The sequence below is a fragment of the Balaenoptera physalus genome (assembly GCF_965194825.1).
Source record: "Balaenoptera physalus genome assembly, chromosome: 2".
Taxonomy (NCBI): domain Eukaryota; kingdom Metazoa; phylum Chordata; class Mammalia; order Artiodactyla; family Balaenopteridae; genus Balaenoptera; species Balaenoptera physalus.
Genome location: NC_138883.1, coordinates 60,086,521 through 60,112,051, shown reverse-complemented (window position 1 = coordinate 60,112,051; position 25,531 = coordinate 60,086,521). Strand labels below are relative to the sequence as shown.

The following is a 25,531-nucleotide window of genomic DNA, read 5'->3' as shown; positions in this document are numbered from 1 at the left end:
CAATATATTAAACAAAGAAGGTAGAATGAACATAAGGAGAATGTATTAATTTAATAAACTACTAAAAAGCAAACAAGAAACAGAAATATCTCTAGAATTACTTGATAAAATGCTCAAGATGAATACAAATTGAGCACATAAGAGTACCAGATGTATGCATGTACATCGGAAACAGGAAAAATATAAATTAAAATGTAAAGCTAGACATTAGATAAACAAATAATCCTAATTTGTCAGTATTGTTTGAAAAATAACTGAAAAAATATGTTCATTTTTTTAAAAGCCAAGTGCAATAAGCCACAGCATTTAGTTTGTAACAGCTAATAAAGAATGCATTTGCTCTTGTCACTATATTGACCCCAAACATCACACCTAAGACTAATGCTTAGGTAGAACTAGAGACCACTCTCCAGCACTACCTTTCCAATTGCATCCTTTGTACTATTTCTAGGAGAGAGCTATGGATTTGATGTGTAGTATACAATGTTACCAGGTCAAAGTGTTTGGATTTCATTATGAGGGCAGAGGGAATGACATAATCATATCCACGTTTCAGTGAATTGAAGAGAAAGATGGAGAAAAAGAGACTGGGGAAAGCAGACTGGTTAGAAGGCTATTTCAACAAACCAGGTGAGATATGATGAAGGTAGAAAGCAGTAAGATGGAGAACAGTAAACAGATTAGGGAGATATTAGAGAGATAGAATTGGTATAATTTGGTTACTAAAGATGTTGAGCAGAGTAAGAGTTGAAAATGATTCCTTAGTTTCTGGTCTGGACTGGAAAACAAGCACATTCCTTAGATGCAGTCTGGGCTAGGGAATACGAGAGGGAAGTTTATCAAGTGGAGAACTGGATAGAGAAATTATCAGATCATTTTTAGAATCAGCCAATAAAATAATAAATGTATTCTGTTACAACAAAATATAAGTGTGCATAGATGAGATCTAAAGTCATTTTTAGAGATAAAGCCACTAGGGGTAAGTAGATTCAAGAATGAATTCCCTAATAGTTCTGGACACACCAAAGCTTCTCAGTGCTGCTAGTGATTTAGCAAATATTTGCTATCCACTCTAAGTTCATTAAAAGGGTTAAACATTTCTTCCTTCAAGTGTATTTAAATAGCTAGAAATTTAGTAATAGCTAAATTATACACAAAAATTATCCAGGGTGACTTCTTTCAAATGGTAAGCTAAAAGGGTATGATGATATATTCGTTCATCCTTATCCCTTAAATACAGAGATACTTTAGTACCTTCGGCTGTAACTGATTTAGAAGTAGAAGACAGTTTAGGAGTAAGTAGCAGCTCATTACTCAAGAGAAGAAAAAACAATGCATTCTTAAAGGATATAAGTTAAGGGGCCAGGCAAACTAAACGTGTATCATCATCACAGGGATTTTCCTCAGTTCCTTATAGCAAAAACAAATAACTATTTGGGAGATGAAAATGCTCTAAAATTGATTGTGGTTATGGCTACACAACTCCATGAATATTCTAAAAACCATTGAGCTTTACACTTCAAATGGGTGAATTGTGTAATATGTGAATTAAACCTCAATAAAGCTGTTATTTTTTAAAATGAATAACTTTTTAATCCACTAATATCAGGTTTTATAAATGCTTTAATTTTACATTAGGCTTTTCAGGCTTACTAGGTTTCAAAATAAGCAGGAAAACAGAGAAAAAGTATATTTTATTGGTATTTAAACCTAGCACAGTTCAATTCAAATAAAATGGAACAGAGCAACTTATTTACTCTAATTGAATATAACATATAAACAAATTTTTTTTTAAGTTTCTGTCTATTTTACCATCAAATGATAGTGTTCATGCAAGTACAATCATGACACTGTCCTTCTGGGCCCATATCATAGCACCACCTTTTATTTGCAGTTCTTGATGTAAATTTCATTGTCAAACATATCTGGCTTTAGCAATGTAAACATTTGCTACAAGTAAACTTTAAAAGGTAAAAGTGAATGATACTAATGAATAAATCAAAATAGAACTGAGCGTCACCACATGATAAAATTCAACAGAATATTAGATAATACTGTTTCAATAAGAACTACAACTAAATAAAGTTCACAAAATGGAAGCAAAAACCAAAAGTAGTGTGTAAACTCCCAAAATAGTTTAAAATACTGAAGGATATAATGTAAAATTTACCTCAGAAAAACAAAGGGAAACAACAAAACCATGCAGTGAATACCAAATTTGGTTTAGAAGTTACAAAAGTCCTTTTACTGCAAAGCCTTTCTAAAATGTACTGTGCCAAACTGTTTATTTTCTATCTCCCTTTACAAAAAAAATTATCACTTTTAATCACATAGTTGAGTACTTTGTGGGAATTTCACATATGTTGTCAACTGTGGAACTGTTACCCAAAAAAACTTTCATCTCTAAACTATTTTTTCAAATGACCAAAAACATTAAATTATCTTCATGAAAATTACCATATATAAAGTCAAATAATTCCTAAACAAATCATCATAAAAATAAAGCTGCCTTAACAGAGTAAATACAGAAATAGTGTATACGTAAGTGCTGAAGATCACAGAAAAATATTCAATGAATAGGCAAAAATTCTCACACTTATCATTACTGTTGATGATTTTGTTTACTTTTTGGTTAAAATTAAGAAACAAGTTTTCAAAAGGTCAAGAACATTCAGTGCCACTTTGAATTTGTCTGCAACATACAAATGAGTTATATCTCTGTAGTACAAGGCAGACTCTATTTTTACTTTTTAACATAAGTTATAAAGACCTCAAATTTCTAAAACCAGTTATAATACTGTGGCAAGCAAAACAAATTTGTTCTTATTGCTCTTATATTCTAGCTTAATCTACAAACATGAACATTTTTCCATTTGTTGTCTCAAACCGTACTAATACAAAAAGAGTCTAGAGAGATCTCTCTGTTGGTTTCCACAGATTAACTGAAAAAAGGGGAAAAAAAGAAACTGAAATATTATTTCATCTTCTTAAGTGTTCTTAATATGTTTAGCACATCAAGCAGCACTTGACACAGCAAGTTTCTTTAAGTGATCCATAAACACTTGTAAACTAACATCATCTGTGAGAATAGGTGCTCCAGACTCCTAGAGGAAAAGAAAGATATTTTCTATGATTAAAACATAGGATGATACCTTAAAGTGTATAAGCAAATATGTAAAAAAATAGACAAGGAAATCATTTTAAGCAGAATAATGTCTATGCTCCTGTTGTATAATAAAGAATCTGCTGGCCTTTGTCCCAGATTCCTGTCCCAGATTCCTGAGAGGGAAACTACATCCTTAGAATTTCCTGATAGTAGTATCTGTTATTCATGAGCCCCTCAGATCACACCTGAGTTTATGCTATGAGATGAGATGACTCAGGATAGGGACCAGTCACCAGAAAGATCAACCACGTAATTAGATGCCTGGGCTTTAAGAGAGCCTGACCTCCAAGGAGGAAGAAATTCGGGGCTAGAGATTCAATCAATCATGCCTAAGAGAAACAAAAGCAAAAACAATAAAACCACTGGATACCAAAGCCCAGCGGAGCTTCCTGTTTGAGGAATACATCAATGTGCTGCGAGGGTGACGCACACTGATTCCATGGGAAAAGGGCACAGAAGCTCTGTATCTGGGACCCTCCCAGACCTTGCTGTCTCTTCATTTAGCTGGACCTAACTTGTAACTTTTATACTAAAACTGTATTCATAAATATAGTGCTTTCCTGAGTTCTGTGAGTTGTTCTAGGGAATTACCAAACCTGGGGAGGGGGGTTATGGGAACCCACCCCCCCTACCCACTCTACCCACCCACTGCCCACCCCACCACCCTCCCTTTCTCACCACCCCACACACAAACGGATTTGTAGCCAGTTGGTCAGAAGTGTGGGTAACCTGGGATTTGACTTTCGGCTGGCATCTGAAGTAGGGGCAGTCTTGTGGACCATGTCCTTTAACTTTTGGAGTCTGCGCTAACCCCATGTGGTCAGACTCAGATTTGTACCGCAGTTTACCAATTGGCCTTACAATAGCTCCATACCCAACTTAATCTTTAAAGTAGTAAAGTGTTCATTTGCCTTGAATGTATTGGTGTTTTTATCACTACTAAGAAATGTCTCCCTTATTGCTGCCTGTTTACTAAAATAAAATTCCACTTACACATTTTAGCAGAACCGCCAGATGGAAGGAAGAGAATTTATATCATTTTTTAAATAAACTATACTTATATATTTTCATTCAAGTAATTTTAATTGATTTCTGTGGGTTCTAAGTAATTAACAAGAGTTAGGGAAAATTCCTAACTTCTATTTTAATAAAAACTGTGTTGATGGAATGACCTTAGTAATCCAATCCACTAATAATGAAATTTTATTGTAGCAAGAAAGTTTTTCTACAATATTTTGTATCTGGATTTTTAAAGTTTTCACCTGATATCCAGTTTCTTATTAGTATATATAAAATGTCTAAAACAGGAAAATTAAGTAATTTTCAGAGGATATCAGCAAGTTTATGGCAAATATGAGCTCTGACTTTATAGCTCTTGTGGCTCTAGGCTGGCATAGCCACAGATATGCCATAACCTCTCCTGAATAATGGAAAATCAATTTTATTATGTGTTTTCATATGTGAATTTATATGAACTTGAAAAACTTGATAATGAAGGGAGACAACAGCACTGGAATTAAGAGCTCAGAGTTTGGAGTCAGACTGCCGAGCTCATATCCTGGCTCTGCCACTTACTTAACCTCTCTGAATCTTAGTTTCCTCATTTGTAAAATACAGATAATAACAGAACCTATTTCACATGGTTGTTATAATGATTAAATGAGTTAAACTTTGTAAAGCAAATAGAACAATACCTGACACACACAGTAGGCATACAACATTATTATTATTATACCTTAATTTTTTCCATTTTACACATTTTCCACCTCAATTCACCCAATCCCAGATCTGTTTCTCCTGGTCAAGACAAAATATATATGGATTTTCTAACTCATATACTGTGATCTTATTTGAAGTGATTAATACTAATGCTCAACTCAATATTATCAAAAATTTGCAATTGATTGATCTCAGTTTTACAACTGCACTCTTTTTCTCTTTAAAATATATCCAGGATTAAGCAAAAAGTTCCAAGCTTTATATCATTTAGTATATGAAGCACTATAGCAACAGAGACCTCCAGCACCCTGTCACAGAAGCAGTGTTGCAGTGGTGCCCTCTTCAGGCCATCCGTGGATAATACTTACACTGGGTACTTGATTTCTGACAAAAAGAAAACTAAGGTATTAAATTCCATAATTTTTAGTGAAATGCTTGGCTACCATGTTAACTCCCTAAATTTCAATCATCAATTTAGCTTAATGGTTAAAAATTCAGATTCTGGGGTTAGAATGACCTAGGTTCAAATCCAGACCCTGTCACAGTTTAGCTGTGTGATTTGAGGTAAGTTACTTAACCTATATAAGCCTCAATTTCCTCTTCTGAAAAATAGGATTAATAGTACTCACCTCACAGGAGTATTTTAACAAATAGAAGTGTATGAAAATCTTAGCATAATGACTAAAACACAGTACAGATTCAGCTCATTAGCTATTATTATCTATAAAAATATTAACATAATTTCCCTTACAAAAATCATAGGTCAAAAAAGACCTTAGGGCTCTTGGTTTCTTTCTTACTTCTAATTAACATATTTATTTAATTTTGACATTTCAAACAGCATTACAGGAAAGGGATGTTTTCAAATTTAACAAAATATAAAGACTGAGAAACACTGATTTAAATGTCAGACCAAAATTTCATTGTTTTTAGACACATCAACAAGTTTAATACAAATGAAAGATTTTTCAAATAGTTTGGAACCAATCTGAAAAAAAGAAATGGTCTAAGTAAAATCCTATAGAAATTTTTTTGTTTTGTTTTTGTAAGAATCTATTCATAAAAGATAGGATCAAATGTCAGCTTCCCCCAAAGGTGTAACTGTAACTAATTCCTAAATTTTGCTAAATCAAATGCATTTCTGGGGGCCTTCCCTGGCGGTCCAGTGGTTAAGACTTTGCACTTCCAATGCAGGGGGAGCAGGTTCGATCCCTGCTTGGGGAACTAAGACCCCACATGATGTGCGGTGTGGAGCGGCCAAAAAATTACAAAAATTTTTAAAGTGCATTCCTAGAAAAGATGATTATATTTTCTAAAATGCAATAATGAGAAGAAACCCAAACTGTCTTCAACCGCCTCTTTGAGGAAAACACTTTATAAAAAATCTAAGGAGAGACAGACCTGATAACAATGTAATTAAAACCACCATATAGTATAAGGACATAATTTAACTTAATGACTGTAAATATTTAAACGACTTTTTATCAAATCAATAAAAAGAATTCATTTAATAACAAGTAAGTACACTTAAGTTTCTCCAAAGGTGATGGCTTTCAAAATTGAGTACTGAATAGATGAATGGGTGGATGGATAAACAAACGAGTGAATCAGATAAACAATATACGTTTGTTCCTTTGCCTGGGATTTCCTTCTCCATCATATTCACCCAATGAAATAATCTCCGTCTTTCAGGGTCTGGCTTAAGTGTTAGGGCTCTTGTTTATGTCTCTAATGCCCCTACTTCCAGGCAGTAATAATTAAACTTCAGTTTAATATAGGTTTTCTTTCCTATCTTAAATATCTTTAGAGAGACTTTTTTACCAGTGATAACAAGGAAAACTAATAACTAATATTTACTGAGTATTACTGGGCATATCAAGTATGTGTCATCAAACTCTACAACAGACAAGGAAGAAAAGGCATAGGAAGTTTAGTAACCTGCAGAGTTTTCAATTACCACCCCAGAATGATGCCTCTCCATGTCTAACAGCTCAACAAGTTCTTTACTTTATACGTCTTCCATCTACATCTCCATGTTGTAATTTAAACCTCCCAAAACAAGGAACAAGCCATTATTTCCATGAACTAAACCGTGCTTTTTTAATGCAGAAATTCAGCCACAAAGAGATAGGTTTTATTTGGTCTTCATAATGTGAGCTCACAACATTTTGTTAATTGAATTATGTGTATGGCAACAAACAATCATCTGGAGGGGAGGAACAGCTACCCCCTTTAGAAAAGGATTTGTGTACCCTCCCCACAAACGCTAGTCTGCCATAGCCCGCTGCCCCCAGGTATTGCTTTTTGACACTGAGAGTCAAGTTTTCTTATATGCAGCCAGCTTCACTCGTTTGTTCACCTGGTCCCTAGGGGCATGTGATATGTGACCCCTGACAAGTACTATTTTCAAGTATCCTTCAAGCCTTTAACCTCCCCTTCATATTGATTATTCACCATTTCCATTAACTCTATTTATTGGTGCTACTTTTCTATATTCTTGCAATTTTCTTTTCTTAAATAAGTTCCTCTTAAGTTGTGGGATCCAGAACCAAAACCAATACTCAGTTAACTAGAGTTAAGTATAATGGAAAGGCTGATTCATGGTACATCCTGTACTCCAAACTTCCACATCACAGTAATATTTGGCTTTTTGTTCCCCCAGCAACTGGAAGAGGGTGAGGGGTGATATTGAGAGTCTATACGTATATGTATTATATGGGCACAAATTTTTCTCACATGTGCTATGTGTACCCTTTGAACGCCTTCCAAGAGTAAGTTTCTTTCTTTGCTATAAAAAACTCCTCACCTTTCAGAACTTTTAGACCGTGAATTCAATTTATTTATCTATATCACGAAAGCTTCTTAACTCCTAAAGCGTCTCCACAGACCTCCCATACTCTAATCTCTGTTCTCCTGTCCAGATCTACTATGGTCAATATATGCTATGTTTAAGGTACTGTGGAAAGTCAAAGATGAAAATGACACAGTTATCACCCTTAAGTAATTTATAATCTAACAGGAGAAATAAGTGCCATCAGAAATAGATGAAAAAAGGGAGCGGGGATGAAGCGCCAGGGATATTACACAATATCCAGTCATGCAATCACAGAAAAGGTTTCATGGAGTCAGTAAACTTTGCACTGAGCCTTGAGGGATGGCTATGATGTGTTACAAGTGGTGATAGGGACAAGTCACATGCTTAGTGTATTCAGAGTGGAGTAAGAAGTCCAGTTTGGCTAAAATGACTAAAGAGTAGCTAAAAGTGGACAAAGCTATTTGGAGCATACCATAAAGGACCCTCAATAGCAATACAGAACTTATATGTAACTTAGTAGGGGGTTATTAAAGATTTCTAGGCAGTGCTTTGACTTAGAACTGCTTTAGGGAGACCACTCTGGCCAGTGCCAAAATGGAGGAAAAGGCTGAAGCACCAAGAGCAGGTAATTCCAACAGTCTATGTGAATAGTAACAAGGGCTTGACTTCGATTAGTGACAAGGAAAGGAGGGAATGGACAGGGAAAATAAGTCAATAATTAGGGGCAGAAGGGAGAAGATGTAAATGACTAAAGTTCCAAGCCTTGGGAATTGAGAGAACAGTGGGGCCCTCTATAAAAATAGGAAAGTCAGTCAGTACAAGATAGTGTGAAAGAGTTCAAGTTGGGGCATGCTGCTTATGAAATGTCTACAGGAAACTCAAGTGCTGTGCAGCAGGCAGTTATAGAAATTCCAGTCTATAGGTCACTGTGAAGCCAAACCAAAGATGGAGATTTACAAGTTAGCCTCAGATGGAAGCTGAAGCCATAGGAGTGGATACAATCACCCAGAGAAACAGTGAATATACAGAATTCAAGGCAAACTTTTGAGGCACCTCTATATTCAAAGGAAAAGGGCCTTAATCCCAATTACTGCTTCATTTCTCTTCTAACCAGCCTGGACCCCATAGTCAGTTATCTAACATCGCTCTCAATTATTCTACTCCCTTTGCTGTGTCCATCTTTCTTATCTCCAGTCCTAAATTAGCCCCAATGCAATGTCTGAATTACAAAGCATGGCTAGAGAACATTACAGAAGCATGCTCAAGAAACTGTTAGTAAATAAAAGGGACCCTCACCATGCTGTAAAAGTCTTTTATTCATCTTCTGTTGCTTTCTTATATTCCCTATAGCTGTTTTTAATCTTTTCTATTTTCTAGTCCTTAACCCCAGCATTTCTCTCTTAGAAAATAATCTTTTACTGAAAAGAAACAGGCTTATCCAATGTGAGTTTTTTCTCCACCTCAAAATCTTTCTCTGTCTTCACCCTTCTTCTCACCCTTTGCTTTTGCAGAAAGAAATGTCCTGCCTCCTTACCAATGCTTAACCACCATACAGTGCGTGTGATCACACTGTCTCCTTTTGAGGATCTTAAACATCTATGCACTGTTCTTTTGTGTTTCCCCTACATTAGCTCCTTACACTTGGTCCACAAATTCTGTGCCCTTACTCTAATAACAATCATCCTACTCTTCACTCAGGCTAAATTTGCAAAAGAATAATTTACACACACACACACAAAGAATCATTTACACTTATGACCTCCACTTCTTTACCACCTACTAATTCCTTACAATCTATCTGCTACTCAACCACTATATTAAAACTGCTTACCAAGGGCCAAAAATAACCTCCTAGTCATCAAATCAAGTGTCTGCAGCACCTCAATATTTGCTACTCCCTTCTTCTTCCTTCTATAACGTCCTCCCTCATCATTTAGGATATGGTATTCTTCTCATTTTCCTTCCACTTCTCTGATTATTTATAAAATATTCCTACCACTTGTACTTCCTCAAGGTTTTATCTCATCCTTGCTTTGCCTCTCTATTCTCTCCTTGGACAAGAATCCACTGTGATGACTTTAAGTATCACTTGTCTATGAATCCTTGCCCTGATCACCAAACCCAAAATTTCAACAATCTGCTCAATTTGCGCATCTAGATGGTATCTCAAACTCAAAGTCTAAACCCAAACGTTTTCAGGAATTCCCTGGTGGTCCAGTGGTTAGGACTCTGCACTCTCACTGCCGAGGGACAGGATTCAATCCCTGGTCAGGGAACTAAGATCCCACAAACAATGCGGCAAAAAAATAAAATAAAATAAAAAATAAAAAATAAATAAAATCAAACATTTTCTTTCCACCCTCCCACTTACTGGCACATATTCTCCTCAGTTACCCAGGCTCAAAACCCCATATTATCTTGTTCTCCCTCAACTATTTATTTTTCAGAAATTCAAACCTAGAGAAAAGTACAATGAAAAAACACCCACATACTCTAAACAAAATCATCGATTAATATTTGCCACATTTTCTTTATGTTTCTATATATTTTTCCTTTTCTTTTTCTTGTTAAATAATTTCTGCAAGTTGAAGACATCATGATATTTTACCCCCAAACACTTCAGGATATATCTCTCAAGATCGAGGATGCTCTCCTACATAACCACAACACCATTATCACACTCAAGAAATTTAATATTATACTAGTATCTGACATATAGTCCACATCCAAATATCACAAATCATCCCAATTATGTTCTTTATAAGCTGTTCGCTCTCTCTAATCCAGAATTCAGTCAGAATTCACATTTTGCATACAGCTGTCTTGCCCTGGGGTAAGTTTTACTTTCCTGCAACTTCTAATCAAATCTCACTGAGTCTACTTTTGAAATATCGCTGAAATCTACTCTTTTTCACCATCTTGTCTTCTTTCCCTCTCACTTGGATTACTTCGACAGATAGTTTCAACCTACACACTGCTCCCAATTAATCTTAAGATTCGACTGTATTGTCTAAGACTCAAATTTGCCCCTCTGTCCAAAAACCTTCAATAACATTCCATTACTTACCAAATAAAGACTCAACTCCTCAGTCCTCAGCCTGGCCTTCAAGAGCCTCCACAATTTGGCTGCACAGTATATTGCCAATTTATTGTTCTACTATGCATCCCTACGTGTACCCTTTACCTTACTCCATACTGTCTTCTACCTAGAATTCCCTTCCTCATACAATTTCTACTTACTGGATTAATAACCACTCTAAAAGGAAATGTCTCATTTTCTGAGCTCTATTCTGACACCCTCTCCTGCTGCCACCATGTGACCTCTTCCACTCCTCCTCATCTATCCCCCTGTAATACTTTAAATCTTCCTAAAAGCACATAGCCCACTCTGCCTTGTACTTTAACTACTTAGGTATGTATTTTATTTCTAATACTAGACTACAAGCTCTTCAAAGGCAGGGATGATCACTGTGGATCTTAAAGTACCAATATAGAGTCATGAAGATTGGAACACTTGATAAATGTTGATATATTGTATCAAGGGGTAGGACTTCCACCAAATTAAAATATATTAATAATGATTTCCAGGCTTCCAGCCTCTCCTGCTCAACCACAATCCCTGACCACTCCCAGCTTACTGTGGCCCTTTATGGTTCATAGCCTAGCATTAAGCTTGAATCACCACCTCCTATCTCATATTATACATTTTATTGCTTTTTGTCTCAAGGGTAAAATGTTAAGCTTGAAATATGAAGGGGTTCTATCTATTTGATATAATCACTTTTTTATTTTCTGTGGTGCCACCAAATGCTAATTCTATTTTCAACTCTTATTTTTTTATTACTTTTCCAACAGAAATTACCAAATACGTAGGGGAAAATGTAGCTTTCACTAAAATAACAAACTATAATAACACAAAGAAATAATTTCCAACATCTGCTATTTACACTTACCTGTCCCCAGGCATACATATTATTATGAGTCTGTGAAGGGTTGACTTTCGAAAGCAGGAAACGCGCCTTAAAAGCAAAGAAGAAATAACATTATCCATCAAAAATAGATTTGGTCAATATAGGCTAAACAAATGTATTATACTATCTAAACTCAACTGTATTTAATATGTTTGGGTCAAATTAACTTTATTAAAATGCAACTTTAAAAAAATGAACTAAATTTTGAAATATATAGGCCACTATATGTTACACATAAATAATAAATGTAACCTCTTCTTGCCAAATCATACATACATAATAACATTCATAGTAACAAATACAAATTGTTGAGTCCAAAACTCAGCATATAAAGATTATGTCTGCAACAATTATGACAAGGTTACTGTGACATTTACCAAATACCTGGTCTGAAACGTCATCAGAGGTTGGAAGTCCCCAAAAATGATAAAAATAAAAACCATGAAATCGGGCTTCCCTGGTGGCACAGTGGTTAAGAATCCGCCTGCCAATGCAGGGGACAGGGGTTCGAGCCCTGGTCTGGGAAGATCCCACATGCCGCGGAGCAACTAAGCCCGTGCGCCACAACTACTGAGCCTGCGCTCTAGAGGCCGTGAGCCACAACTACTGAGCCTGCGTGCTGCAACTAATGAAGCCCACGCGTCTAGAGCCTGTGCTCCACAACAAAAGAAGCCACCGCAATGAGAAGCCTGAGCACCGCAACAAAGAGTAGCCCCTGCTCGCCGCAATTAGAGAAAGCCCGGGCGCCGCAACAAAGACCCAACGGCAGCCAAATAAATAAATAAATTAAATAAATTAAAAAATTAAAAAAAATAAAAACCATGAAAACCTATACATGTTCTTTTACTTTAAACAATGACTCTCAAACTTTTTTAAACTGTAGGCTATTCCATGAGAGCACTTACCCAACATTTTACCCATCTATCCACTATGCCTTATCATCATTAAATAATAACCAGAATAAAAGAGGAAGATAGCACTACATGTGGTGAAACATCAATGAGAGAACCAGTCATAAATTATTATTACATGTTGGAAGAACAAGGACAGTCCTATCTTTTGAAATTTAGTACCATATAAAATCTTTTTCTACTCTAAAAGTAGAAACACAAGAGCACTGGCTCAAGAGTCAGAACATCTGGATTCAAATCCCAGTTCCTCCATTTACTATGTTTCCTTGGCCACAAGTATCCTAAGTCTCAGTTTTATTATCCGTAAAATGGAGATAACAATAGGACTGCTATGAGAATCAAATGAGAGAAGGTATGTAAAGTGCTAACTATCAGCTTTGCAAATTCTCAGTACAGGGTAGCTTCTATTATAGTAAAACCCTAATAATAATTGCTATCATTTCTGAATAATAGTTACTGATATTTATTACCTACTATGTAATACTGTGCTAGGCACTAGGGATACATTAATAAACAAAGAAACATCTGTGCTTTTAAGGAACAAGTGAAACAAACTTATAATAATCTATAATTAATTTATATAACTCTAATAAGAATTACAAGGGAGCAGTAAAAGTGTTTTAAGAGTGTATGTTAAGGGGTCCTAACTGAGTCTTCCGTAAGGCCCAAAAGGGCTATGTGTATATGTACATGTACCTTATTTAATCCTCATAATTCTAAAAATTACACACCTTTTTACAATGCCATAATGCTTTCCTATTATATTTCCTAGAAAATTGAAATGATAGAATGAGGAAAACAGAAAAACATTATGTTACCACAAACTTCATATTCATAGACTTTACCAGTAAGTAAACAGATTTAAGAAAAGTACACTAAATTATTTGCCAAGTTGTTCGTATCTTCTTGCTCAACTAAAGCTTGCATACCACCATAATGCCATCCTGGCTCTTTACTAGAGCTGGGCTGGAGGAAGAAGATGGGATAAACCACCAGCTTTAGACAGCTAGTCAATAATCTTACTGCTCTGCTCTCAAAGCTAAAGCAAAAAGCAAGCATACCTTCCCCTGGAAACCATCTGCCCATCTCCTTCCTTTTTCATGTGCCTGGTGAAGCAGTCTATTCAAATTAACGTCAGAAGGCAAGCAGGATCAACTCGTAAAACCAGCAACAAACAAACACACAAACAAATTAACAGTACTTACCTGACTGCCCCCATGTTCAGTGTCAATGTATCTCGGCATTGGAAATCTGGAGTGAAGGATCTCCTGTGCATCATCCACTGGGGCTTGCAGAAGGTGGCGGAAATTTTCATATTCTGGCATGTCCTGGTATCCCGACTTACGCCACTGAGCTATGGTCTAATTTTACAACGGTTAAAAACTTATGACTTTTTTTCTTGCCTAACCAAAAACTTTAAGAGAAGATTTTTTTTCAAATGAAGCAATCTTCAGAAAATAAGAAAATTATAGAACATTATCCTATTTATTTTTTTAAGTTACAAATACTAATTTCAGTATTCTTGAGTAAACAGATGCAAAATTAGCATATTTCTTTTCCTTTAAAAGTAAAAAGAAATAATAATTCAGCCAGAAAAATTGTAAAACACTATACTTATCATATTAATGTTAGCTAAAAGCTATCTACCTAAGTTTATGATAAATAAGGGGGATTTTTACTACAGAAGATTTCCCAGAGACTTCAAAGTTAATGACCTACTATTATGAAGTCTGTACCAATGAAGTTACATTCTCCCAAGATACATAAGCATAGAAACTTTAATAATAATACCAATAATATTATAAAAATAATATACCTGTAAAAAAAATCTGAATCAGTTCTTTTATTAAGGAAAACGACTCCAAAAACCATGTAATTAAATCATCCACAAATTTAAACCTGGCTTGATTTCTAAGTTAACTGAATCAATCAATGTATACTCTATATTGCTTTATATCTCCGTATTTAACAGAGGAACAGTCATCTGCATTTCTGATTTCTCATAAGCATATTAATGAGCTATTTGAAGAAACAAAAGTATGAAAAGACAAAAGATATAAGCAAAACACCTAGCTCTGTCATATCATAGGCATTATTCTTAAAAGGTAAACAGCACTAGTAACTGGTATCAATTAAAAATAATAATCAATAGGTCTTTAAAAGTCCTGGATAATATCACTTAAAGTAGTATTTTGAATAAGGTCTTCACCATTACAGTGCAAATCTAAAATCATTTACAATTAAAACACTGGAAAAATATATCTGCTGGAGTTACTAGAATACTAGACTATAAGCTTGAGTGTAGGTTTGTGAAAAAAAGAGATCTGTATCTCTCAAAGAATCTAGATTTCAGTGCTTTCTTATACAGAGGAAGCACTTAAATACTGGCTGAATGAATAAATGCAGGAATGAACAGAGTTATGCTAAATACCTAGATTAAAGTTTAACTGCTACTCAAATATTCTGCTCTTTTCAATCATTTACCATTCCAATTAAGTGAAGTTATAAATTTTAATTAATTTGTGCTTTAAATGAGTTTTTAAGATCAAGTGAAATATTTTTTTAAATACTTCATGTGGAATACTTTTTAAATGGTTACATGAAATAATGAAAAGGAAAGCCTGCCTACTGACAAAGGCTGACTTTTCTCCTCTCAATGTCTTCAGGTAAAACCCAAAAGTATGATATGCTAACACTCTTACTTTCACAACTATGCTTTGTATAAAATCTATTTCTCCAATTATGTGTGGACAGACAAAATAACCACAGATGGGTCAATTGCAAATTAAGTCTAAAAACTTGTAGAAGGAGAATCACATTTTACACATATCTTATAAAAGTGGAAATAAAGCTTATCATAGAGGAAACACTAGTCACACAGTAAAGGGGGGAAAGCTTCTATGAATAAAAAGACTTTACTGAAACTACGTGCTTAGCTTTAAATGCTATGGACTCTTACCTCACCATGATAAATCAAAATCTGGAAAAATGTGTCCATGAGGAGAATACGATCTGCAAGAATGCTGCTGCTATCAAGAAGAACCGGCTGACATGAAGAAAACAATGAAAGAGGAGGCAGGAAAAAATAATTAAAAACACAAAATTGCTCTTTCTAGGATATTTTAATTTTTTAATATATTACCTTATTACATAAAACCTCTTGGTATTATGAATTCTCAAAGTATATTTCAATTTAACTTTCTGAGGAATCTCTAAACTGAAGTAACAATTGAAAAATAGAGTCCAGTCAAGAGGAAAGAGTCCTAACTGATGGTGGCACCACTGAGTGAGAGGGGAAAGGCTTGGGACAGAACAAATTTGGAGATGGAAAAATAGTACTGAATATGAAATAGAAGGGGGGCTTCCCTGGTGGCGCAGTGGTTGAGAATCTGCCTGCCAATGCAGGGGACACGGGTTCGAGCCCTGGTCTGGGAAGATCCCACATGCCGTGGAGCAGCTGGGCCCGTGAGCCACAATTACTGAGCTTGCGCATCTGGAGCTTGTGCTCCGCAACAAGAGAGGTCGCGATAGTGAGAGGCCCGCGCACCACGATGAAGAGTGGCCCCCACTCGCCGCAACTAGAGAAAGCCCTCGCACAGAAACCAAGACCCAACACAGCCATAAGTAAATAAATAAATAAATAAATAAATAAAAATTAAAAAAAAAAAAAGAAATAGAAGGAAGTGGCCTGAACTTGGGTATCACATGCATAAAGATGGTAATTAAAGCTATATGGTGAGACTGCACCACTTAGAGAAAGGGAAACTAGAGAAGTCAGAGATTGAGCCCGGAGCACGCCAACACTTAGAGGTCGGAAAGGGAGAAACCAGCAGGAAGAGACTGAGAAGGAACAGGCAGTGAGAAGGAGGAAAACCAGTAGGTGTTGTAGGTGTCAGAGAAGCCTAGAGCAAAAGGTTTTCAAGGAGAATCCTCAAGGTAAATACTGTTGAGAGTTGCAGCAAGATGAAGGCTTTGGTGACCTTGATAAGAGTTGTTTCAGTATAATTTTGGGACAAGAGGAGTTCCCTGGTGGCCTAGTGGTTAGCATTCTGAACTTTCACTGCTGTGGCCTGGGTTCAATCCCTGGTCAGGAAACTGAGATCCCGCAAGATGCACGGCGCGGCCAAATAAAAAAAATAAAAAATAAAAAAATTAGGGACAAGAGTTTGACTAATATAGGTTGAGAAGAGAATGTGACGTGGGAACACATAGACAAGTAACTTTCTGCATTTAGCTGTGACTGGGACCAGAGAAATGTGGTGGCAATTAGAGAAAATGTGAAGTCCAGGGGCTTTTTGTTTAACATGAGCGCTATTAAGGTTTCTATGTTAACGAGAATGATCCTGATGAGAGAAAGTGATAATGCAGAAGAGAAAGAGGATAACTTCAAAAGCAAAGTCTTAAGAAATGAAGCTAATGGGATTCATGGATTAAACAGAGTTTGAAATTTGATAGGAGTAGGCAGTGGGATTCCAATTTTCTTCTAAACAGTTTTCTACATTTTCTGGATGTCTACAACTTACATATATTACTATGATAATAAGAAAAAAAGTTACTTCTAAAACTTTTTTCCTGATTCAAAGGACTACAAGACCAAATATAGACCAACATATTAAAAATGCATTTTCTAGAAAAGTAGAAACTATGACAAATTACTTAAAAAATTATAGTAACAAAATACAACATTTTAGGGGACTTCCCTGGTGGCGCTGTGGTTAAGAATCCACCTGCCAATGCAGGGGACACAGGCTCGAGCCCTGGTCCAGGGAGATCCCACATGCCGTGGAACAACTAAGCCCGTGCACCACAACTACTGAGCCTGTGCTCTAGAGCCCGTGAGCCACAACTACTAAGTCTGCGTGCCACAACTACTGAAACCCAGGTGCCTAGAGCCCGTGCTCCACAACAAGAGAAGCCACCGCAATGAGAAGCCCGCACACCACAACGAAGAGTAGCCCCCGCTCGCCGCAACTAGAGAAAGCCCGGGCGCCGCAACAAAGACCCAACGCAGCCAAAAACAAATAAATAAAAACTAAATAAACAAATTTTTTTAAAAATACAACATTTTACCCACTATTTTTTACAAAACAGTGAATAAAGGGATCATTAGAGATCATTAATCAGTAGATATTATAAATATTATCTTTATAATAACCCTTCCTAAAGTATTATTTTCAAATATAGTCACTACATACTTTTAAGTAGTGAAACAGATAATTTTAACCTTAGAACAGAAAAACTCTTTATTTAATAACAGGTTAAAATAAGTGTGACAGTTTTCTAAGAAGGCAAAATGGATGACTTTATCACTTTTTAAAGTATATCTTTATAATCAACTGTATCTTATGTTCCAAAAAGACTATAGGAGAATGAGACTGCATTAAAACAAGAAGTTCTGTTTAGACAGAATGCCCTAATTGTCAGACACTAAACTCTGGAATACAGTTTCTAGAATCATCACTACCTCTAGACATTGTTAAACACATAAGAATAATCATGAGCCCTATAGGATTTAATCAACTAAACGACTACACAAAATGATCTTTAAAAAGTCTCTTCTACCTCATTGTTGTTTTATTTTTTAATGATTTCCTAATACAGCCTAGCATTGTATATAGCATATAGTAAGCACTCATAAATATTTTTAAGTGAATATATGAATAACTTAAGATAACTACACTTGAATTAAATTCTTGTATTTAATAACTATATTTCAAGAAAAACCTGGTTGTTTTATTTTTTTAATAGCACACATCACAGTAACAAAACCAATTTCTTTTTCTGCCCCTCTTACCTCTGGTGGTCCACTAAAAGAATATGCATACAGAATAGGCTGAATCATGATTAGAGACTGGGTCAAATCTTGACGCATAAAATGGTGACGATAATATGAACTCTCGTCAGGACTATTGTTAAAAACTTGCAAGAAAGGAGATCTTCTTAAATGAAACATAAACTACAAGATAAAACATGTGAGATAGCTTTTACTGATTTTAATATTACAACAGAAGTTTAGTACTACAAAAGCATTTGATTACAACCATTAACAAAATAAAACAACACCTTACAATAAGAACATTCTAAATTGTATTTCTCAGAATCTTACTCATGATATTTATCAGTTACTTAAAAATATAATTCAACAACAACTTAAAAATTAAAGCAAAAGAGGTGACTCAAAAGGAAGACAAGAATAGGGACAAAAACCCCTTGATCAGATCTAAGTTATTAGAGACTGATGCTAGGTGATGCATTAGCAGCAACCTTTGTTTTTATTCTTCATCTCTCTGTCCACATCTCTGAGCTTTTTTATTTCTATTCATTACCACCACCAAAAGACTCTAAGAGAACATAAAAACAGATTAACAGATAGATCCCCAAAACTGCACTGGTTTAAAAAAAAGGACTTATATATACTCACTTATTTCTTAATATTTAAGGTCTCCTTTATCCTTAAGAAACATTCTCTAGGCTTTGTTTCATAATTTCTTTCTCCTTTCATTTTCTCCCCTTCTACCTACTCCTCATGTGAAAGAGATCAAAAAGGGGGTGAATTAGGCCTGAATGAAGGACAGCTACACTGTCCTTTGACACCAGGGGTCTTTGATATAATCAATAGGATCAGCTCCAAAATACTCCCATTTGTCTTTTAGTTACTTCTCTCAATTTCCTTCAGCCCTCAGGTCTCAAGTGCCTACATGCTGCCCTGCCTGGGACTCATTCCACAGCTCTCTCCCAACACATGCCACTCATTGAAATTCTTATTCCTGTTCCTTTTTTTCAGTGATCCATAATTCACTGAGAGGCTCTCTCATCCCTTACCACTTCAATCATTCTTGTTTACTTACAAAAATGTATAATTGGTAAATCTGGGAGTAAATATTTTATAAATGAAGACCTCCCTTAGATTTAGTTTATGTCACCTTTTAGAAGATCATAAGGCTTTGAAAACCCAAAGAAAAAAGCACTTCTGGGTCCTCTGGCTCTCTACTTTCAATGACAGGAAAAGATGGGATTCCCAGATCTCTTGGAAGATCCAAAAGCCCAAAGAGAAGGCTTGGAGAGGGAGGGAAGAGAAAGTAAGGAAAGTGTGGAGAATTTAGTCAAATACTTAGACTAATGCCCTCAATTCCCTTTCCTATTAGTTTCTCTATGAAGATGAGGCCTGAGAATTCCCAAAACACAAAGGGTTGCCTCCCTTAAGACAAACAGACCCTGCCTTTTCCTAGCTCCCCAAAACCTCAACCAGAGATTTAGGAAAGTCTCCCCCTATAAACATGGAGTTTCTAGGTTACAGATCACTAAAAGATTTTCAAAAAATAAGTATAGCTCTTATACTTCAACTTAATAAAGTTGAAGCTTTAAACAAATTTTTTGTGAGCAAAAATTTGAATTTCCACATCTCAATATTAATCATCCTTCCAGACTGAGCTAAAACAAAACACTACCTCTTCTATAAAGATATATCAAATCATCCATTTGGAAGGATTCTTTAAAGTTTCTTTTAAATGTTATATATCTCTCATAGTATTTCTCACTTTCTTTTCTGTGTTGTTTAGGTATATTTCATATCTCACCCTTCAGAATGAAAGCTCCTTGAAAGTGGGATCCATGTCAGCCATCTTTATTCTCCTAAATTCCTTGCACATAATATATACTCAGTTGAATAAATGTTATCTGTATTACTCGTCATATAAACAACCTAGACTTTTAAAAACATCTATCAAAACAACAGAGAGACTCCACTACCCAAGTGGAAAAGGTTCTGTAAGATAAATCAAATTAGCTTCTTTTCTATTTATCTGGGATGTCCCCATAAAGTTGTTCTCAGGCAATGAGACCATACCATAAGACTAGCTGATTTGTAAAATTACTTCCTTTTGGTACTACTGTAATTAGTTAGATACCTTATATCAAATGGAAAGCTAATCTGCTTCACACCTAATTCTACTCCACAGTAGGGTTCCAGTGTAAATTTCTACTCAACACAAATAAATGCTATCTGCAAGGCCATCATAAAAATACTACATACTTTTCACTAGCTATTCAAGCATAATACTAATTTCTTAGCTATCTCAAAACTTAAAACCTAACCAAATGAATGACCCTATAAAATGAGTAATAAAAGACAACAGGAAAAGTGAAACCCAATGCTACTGTCAACACTAAGAACACGGACCTTTTATCTACTTACCTGTGGATAAAGGGAGAAAGTTTCTGAAAATCTGAAGGAACTTGGATCATCTTTGTGATACTCTCCAAATTTCTGACACTAAATAAAATAAAACATGTTAGTAATACATTCCCTGGCACAGAGCTAAAACTTTGTCTATGCATACTCTATTTTTTTGAATGTTTGTCACTTTTAATTCAGCAACTGTGAACAACCATAAACAATTCTGTTTAAAAAAAGAATTTCCAAATCTGTTCTATATGATAACACACAAAATTGCTTGGGACACAAATTAAAGAGAGCAAATATGTCCCATCAGCTGCATACTCTATTTTTAAAGTTATTGCTCTTTAGGAGGCAGATACTTGATATAGGATAAAACTGGAATATTACTTATAGACTTACCAAGAGAATGATTACAACCAAAGACATAAACTTGAATTTTGGAAGCAAATAATACATTGCTCCAATGCAAAACAACTCATCTTAAAATGTTTGAATTTTTTTAAACTAAGTGTCTCTGATAGCAAATAAAGGGCTCTTGGATGATGGCCGAAAGAGCTCAACAGGCACCCCCTAAGACTCTACCTAAAAAAGACAATAGTCTACTGACAGAAAAATGCACTATCAAAATACCATAGTGGCTCCAAAGGCAAATTGATGGTATAAAATTGGGTACACTAGAAACAAGACCAAAAAGAAAGAATTGTTGAAGAAAATCAAAATCAACAGGTAAACCGGTAAAGAAGAAATGCAAAGGCAGAAATCGGAAGGAAATCAAGGAGACACATACTCTAGCAACAGAGAAGTAAACCCTCTATGATAATGTGACAAAAGGCATCTAAACAACTGAGATAATCCACATGAGAAAGTGCTTAGCACAATGACTGACACTAAGCACTCAATAAATGTTAGCTTCCTCTCGTTCTTGAGCAAAGTCTCTGACCTGAAAAGTTTTTATAGTACTTATGTAACTGGTCTACTTCCTGGCAACATTTATCGGTACTCGAATATGATCAAGGGCAAAAATAATAAGCAAAAAATAACAAAAGGTTCACTGCTGCAAGTAGTACAGGACTTTTACAGCCTAAAATGTTCAACTAAATAATTTATGTAGTTATCTGTGCCTTAAAGAGCACATACAAAGGCCTAATTGGTTTGATCATATTTTTTGGCTTCCAGGAAAAATCATTTAAAAACCACAGTTATCCAAAGGATAGAAAAGCTAGAGTTGTAGCACTAATGCTCAGAAAATAGATCTTGGTATGTGGGAATAAGAATGTTGCTGTCTTCAAAGCCCCCTAATAACACTTCACTGACGAAACTTATAGATTTGGATAATAATCTTCACTGTCCAGTATGAAAGCCACTAGCTATGATGCAATTTAAATTAATTAAAATTGTATTAAAATCCAGCTCCTCAGTTGCACTAGCCATATTTCAAGTGCTCAAGAGCCACATGTGGGTAGTAGTTCCATAATGGACAGTGCCGAATACAGACCATTTCCACCACTGTAGAAAGTTCTCTTGGACAGTGCTGATCTAGAATATAAAATACACTTGAGATCTAGAATATCAAACACATTGAAAAGATTTTGTGGAAAAGCCAGTATGTCACACATTATCTGATTTGATTATAAATAAGATTGGTAACTTTTTCATATGTTTATTGGTCACTTGCATTCCTTCTTTTGCTAATTCCTTGCTCATCATCTCTGCTCATCTTTTGCCCAAATACTACTGATTTGTAACAGCTCTTGTACATGAAAGTTTTCACATTCTGTCATACATATAACAAATGTTGGCATGAAATTCTGCTAATAGTATTTTTACCACACAGACTTTTGTCTCATTTTAATGCAATAAAATCTTTTAATATTTTTATTTAATGGCTCCTGATTTTACCTTTCATGTTAAAATCCTTCTGCATACAGAGGTTAAATACATATTAACCTATTTTTTGATAAACATAATCTATACTCTACCAAAGATAACAATATAAATTTTGTATAATATACACATATATAAATTTCTAATTTTGGGGTTACTTCTCAAAATTTTTTTGAACACTTATCAAATGCCCCAGCATTAATTACTGGAATCATGAGGAGTAGTCCTTATTTACAACCCAACCAAAACACTAATACAAATAAGAAAAAAGATTGAAGCATAAAGGAGGTATATCAAAGATCCACTGTTCGAGTTATTTAGAAGTAATAAGATTGGGCAGATAAAGCATCAGTAATACAATTTTCTTGAGGAAAATAACAACACTTGCAAGAAGTTTAGTCATGTCTTCAATTCAGCAATTAGTTATGCATAAAGCCACCCACATAAATGGGCCCAAAGGGTCAAAGCATAACTTCTATAAGAAAATGGTAATGACAAAAGTGGTCCTCCTTAAAAACAGCACAACTGAAGTGCCTGGTTCCACTGGTATAGCAAGAAGAAAACCTAGCTGTGATAAAATTTGCAAGGAAAGCCCCAGAGTCTTAAACAAGAGAGATTTCCTGGGAATGAAATTTCCTGAGAAATGATTTCCTGAGAGATGAACTGTTTATGCATCGTAGCTAGCAGCACAGCTGAAGGGAGTAGTTAGTGGGTAAACCAAAGGTCAAAGATGAAAAAAATCAAATAGTAATTTTAAGTTATACGAAGATGTCATTCAGTAGAAAAGGTCAGGAGCCAAAAAGGTAAGGAACAGATCCATGAAGGCAGACACAAGATGGACCCAAACAAGAGTCTGAGAATGGAAGCAGCATATCATGTGTTGATACCGATACCTTAAGTGATTCTGACAAAGGAGAATGAAAGCTTATATTAAAGCTGTCAGAAGCCAATGTGGTACCAGCACCAATCTGGCCATATGATGCTCATTAGCTACAAAATAGTTTTTAAAAAGATGTTTATTTCTGTTTTTTTTCTTCTATTTTATCTATTTTAATTGGGGTATAGTGGCTTTACAATGTTGTGTTAGTTTCTGCTGTACAACAAATTGAATCAGCTATATGTATACATATATCCCCTCCCTCTTAGATCTCCCTCCCACCCTGCCACCATCCCACCCGTCTGGGTCACCACAGAGCACTGAGCTGAGCTCCCTGCGCTATACAGCAGGTTCCCACTAGCTTATTTTTAATTAAAATGACTCTTAGTCATCAAGAAAAAAATTATACTCACTATACCAAATTGAGGCAAAGAAGTTTCTTAGCATAATTTCACAGGTTTTTCATTAGGAAAAAAATTAGAAAAGTGTAGTACCTAAGAGGTATTAATCCTTTCTCTGTTTGTGTTGCTATCATTGTTATAGCTGAAAATTCAGCAATAGGGAATCAGTACAAAAAATGAGGCTAGGGACTTCCCTGGTGGTGCAGTGGATAGGAATCCGCCTGCCAACGCAGGGGACATGGGTTCGATCTCTGGTCCAGGAAGTTCCCACATGCCGCGGAGCAACTAAGCCTGTGCACCACAACTACTGAGCCTGCACTCTAGAGTCCGTGAGCCACAACTACTGAGCCCACGAGCCGCAACTACTGAAGCCCACGCACTCTAGAGCCCATGCTCCTCAATGAGAGAAGCCACTGCAATGAGAAGCTCGCGCCCCGCAACGAAGAGTAGCCCCCGCTCTCCGCAACTAGAGAAAGCCCACGCACAGCAACGAAGATCCAACACAGCCAAAAATAAATAAAATTTTAAAAAATTAAAAAATGAGGCTACACTATGTTAGCTACTTAGAATAGCTTCTATAACTAAGGTTCATCTGTCATCACCTGAAACTTCAATTGTACACTAATTTGATTCAACCAATTAAAGAAAAGAATGTAAAAACCATAATCCCACCACTTTTGCCATATATTAGTCACTAGGGTTTCTATAAGAAACTGTGATTTTTTAAAAATTATTTTTTGAACTTTGCACACCATATGATGCCAGCCACAGTGATGCAGTTTCCAAGTTATCCTGTTAGCAGTTTCACTGCAGATCTTTTAGTCTCACGTGGCAGTAGGACTATATTCATTTGGATAACTCCATTCTCAGTTTTTGACACAAGACAAGGGGGGATCATGGATAATTGATGAAAGCTGTTTTGCAAAGAAAGCACGGCAATAGTCTGATGATGTCAGCCTTTCCCTCCGAAACTACCTCCACCAATCCCCTCTTACACACAGTTGCCAACTGACTCATGGGAACAGACAAGCTATACTGCTGTGACAGACGATCAGAGTATAATTTTCATTATGTCATGACTCACCTGTCCTCTACCCTCAACTTGCTGCTGTTGTAAATGGTGCAAACTGCAAGATATGTAGCTTAGAATTGAATCATATTGTGAGATTTTTATCATTTTGTACTTTTTGCAACTGTCTCATTTAGTTATTTACAAGACCAGTCTATTTTATTAGCATTTGTGTTTTACAGGCATGTCAAACAATATGGCAATTTTTGAAGCTGAGGTGTGAGAAGAGAAAGATTCTAGACAGAAGCCTACAGAGAATTCTGAATTACAATCTTCTGAGTCATTTCCCTAAACCCATACAACAGAACACAAAAAAAGTCCATCTTCACACTGAAAGCTACTTATCAATGGGTTTTACGTGGGGTTGATAAGCCAAGTTGTACTATCCAATTTTGTGTCATGTCATAGCCTACAAATGTAGTCATAGCTCCAGCAAAATGGAAAAAGTACTTTACTACAAATCATAACCATTTGACAAATAAAGGTGTTGATTACTTCAAACAGCTTTTAGACTCTCAAAACAAAGTGTTTGTTAAAAT

The 25,531-nt window shown here is 35.6% G+C and overlaps 1 protein-coding gene across 2 annotated transcripts in view; it reads right to left on the bottom strand.

Annotated features, from left to right (window-relative positions):
• Positions 1-1,675: 1,675 nt before the first annotated feature.
• Positions 1,676-25,531, bottom strand: part of SEC23A (SEC23 homolog A, COPII coat complex component) — a 61,789-nt gene continuing 37,933 nt past the window's right edge. The window contains exons 15-20 of one of the 2 annotated variants that reach the window (XM_082452115.1): positions 20,777-20,854; positions 18,377-18,538; positions 15,542-15,628; positions 13,788-13,943; positions 11,654-11,719; positions 1,676-3,104 (exon numbers count right to left, since the gene is read on the bottom strand). In XM_082452115.1, coding sequence (XP_082308241.1) covers positions 3,015-3,104; positions 11,654-11,719; positions 13,788-13,943; positions 15,542-15,628; positions 18,377-18,538; positions 20,777-20,854 — 639 coding nt within the window. In that variant the 3' untranslated portion in view covers positions 1,676-3,014. Of the gene's footprint in view, positions 3,105-11,653; positions 11,720-13,313; positions 13,351-13,787; positions 13,944-15,541; positions 15,629-18,376; positions 18,539-20,776; positions 20,855-25,531 lie in introns of those variants that run through there. The other variant, XM_082452116.1, reaches the window with a different exon arrangement.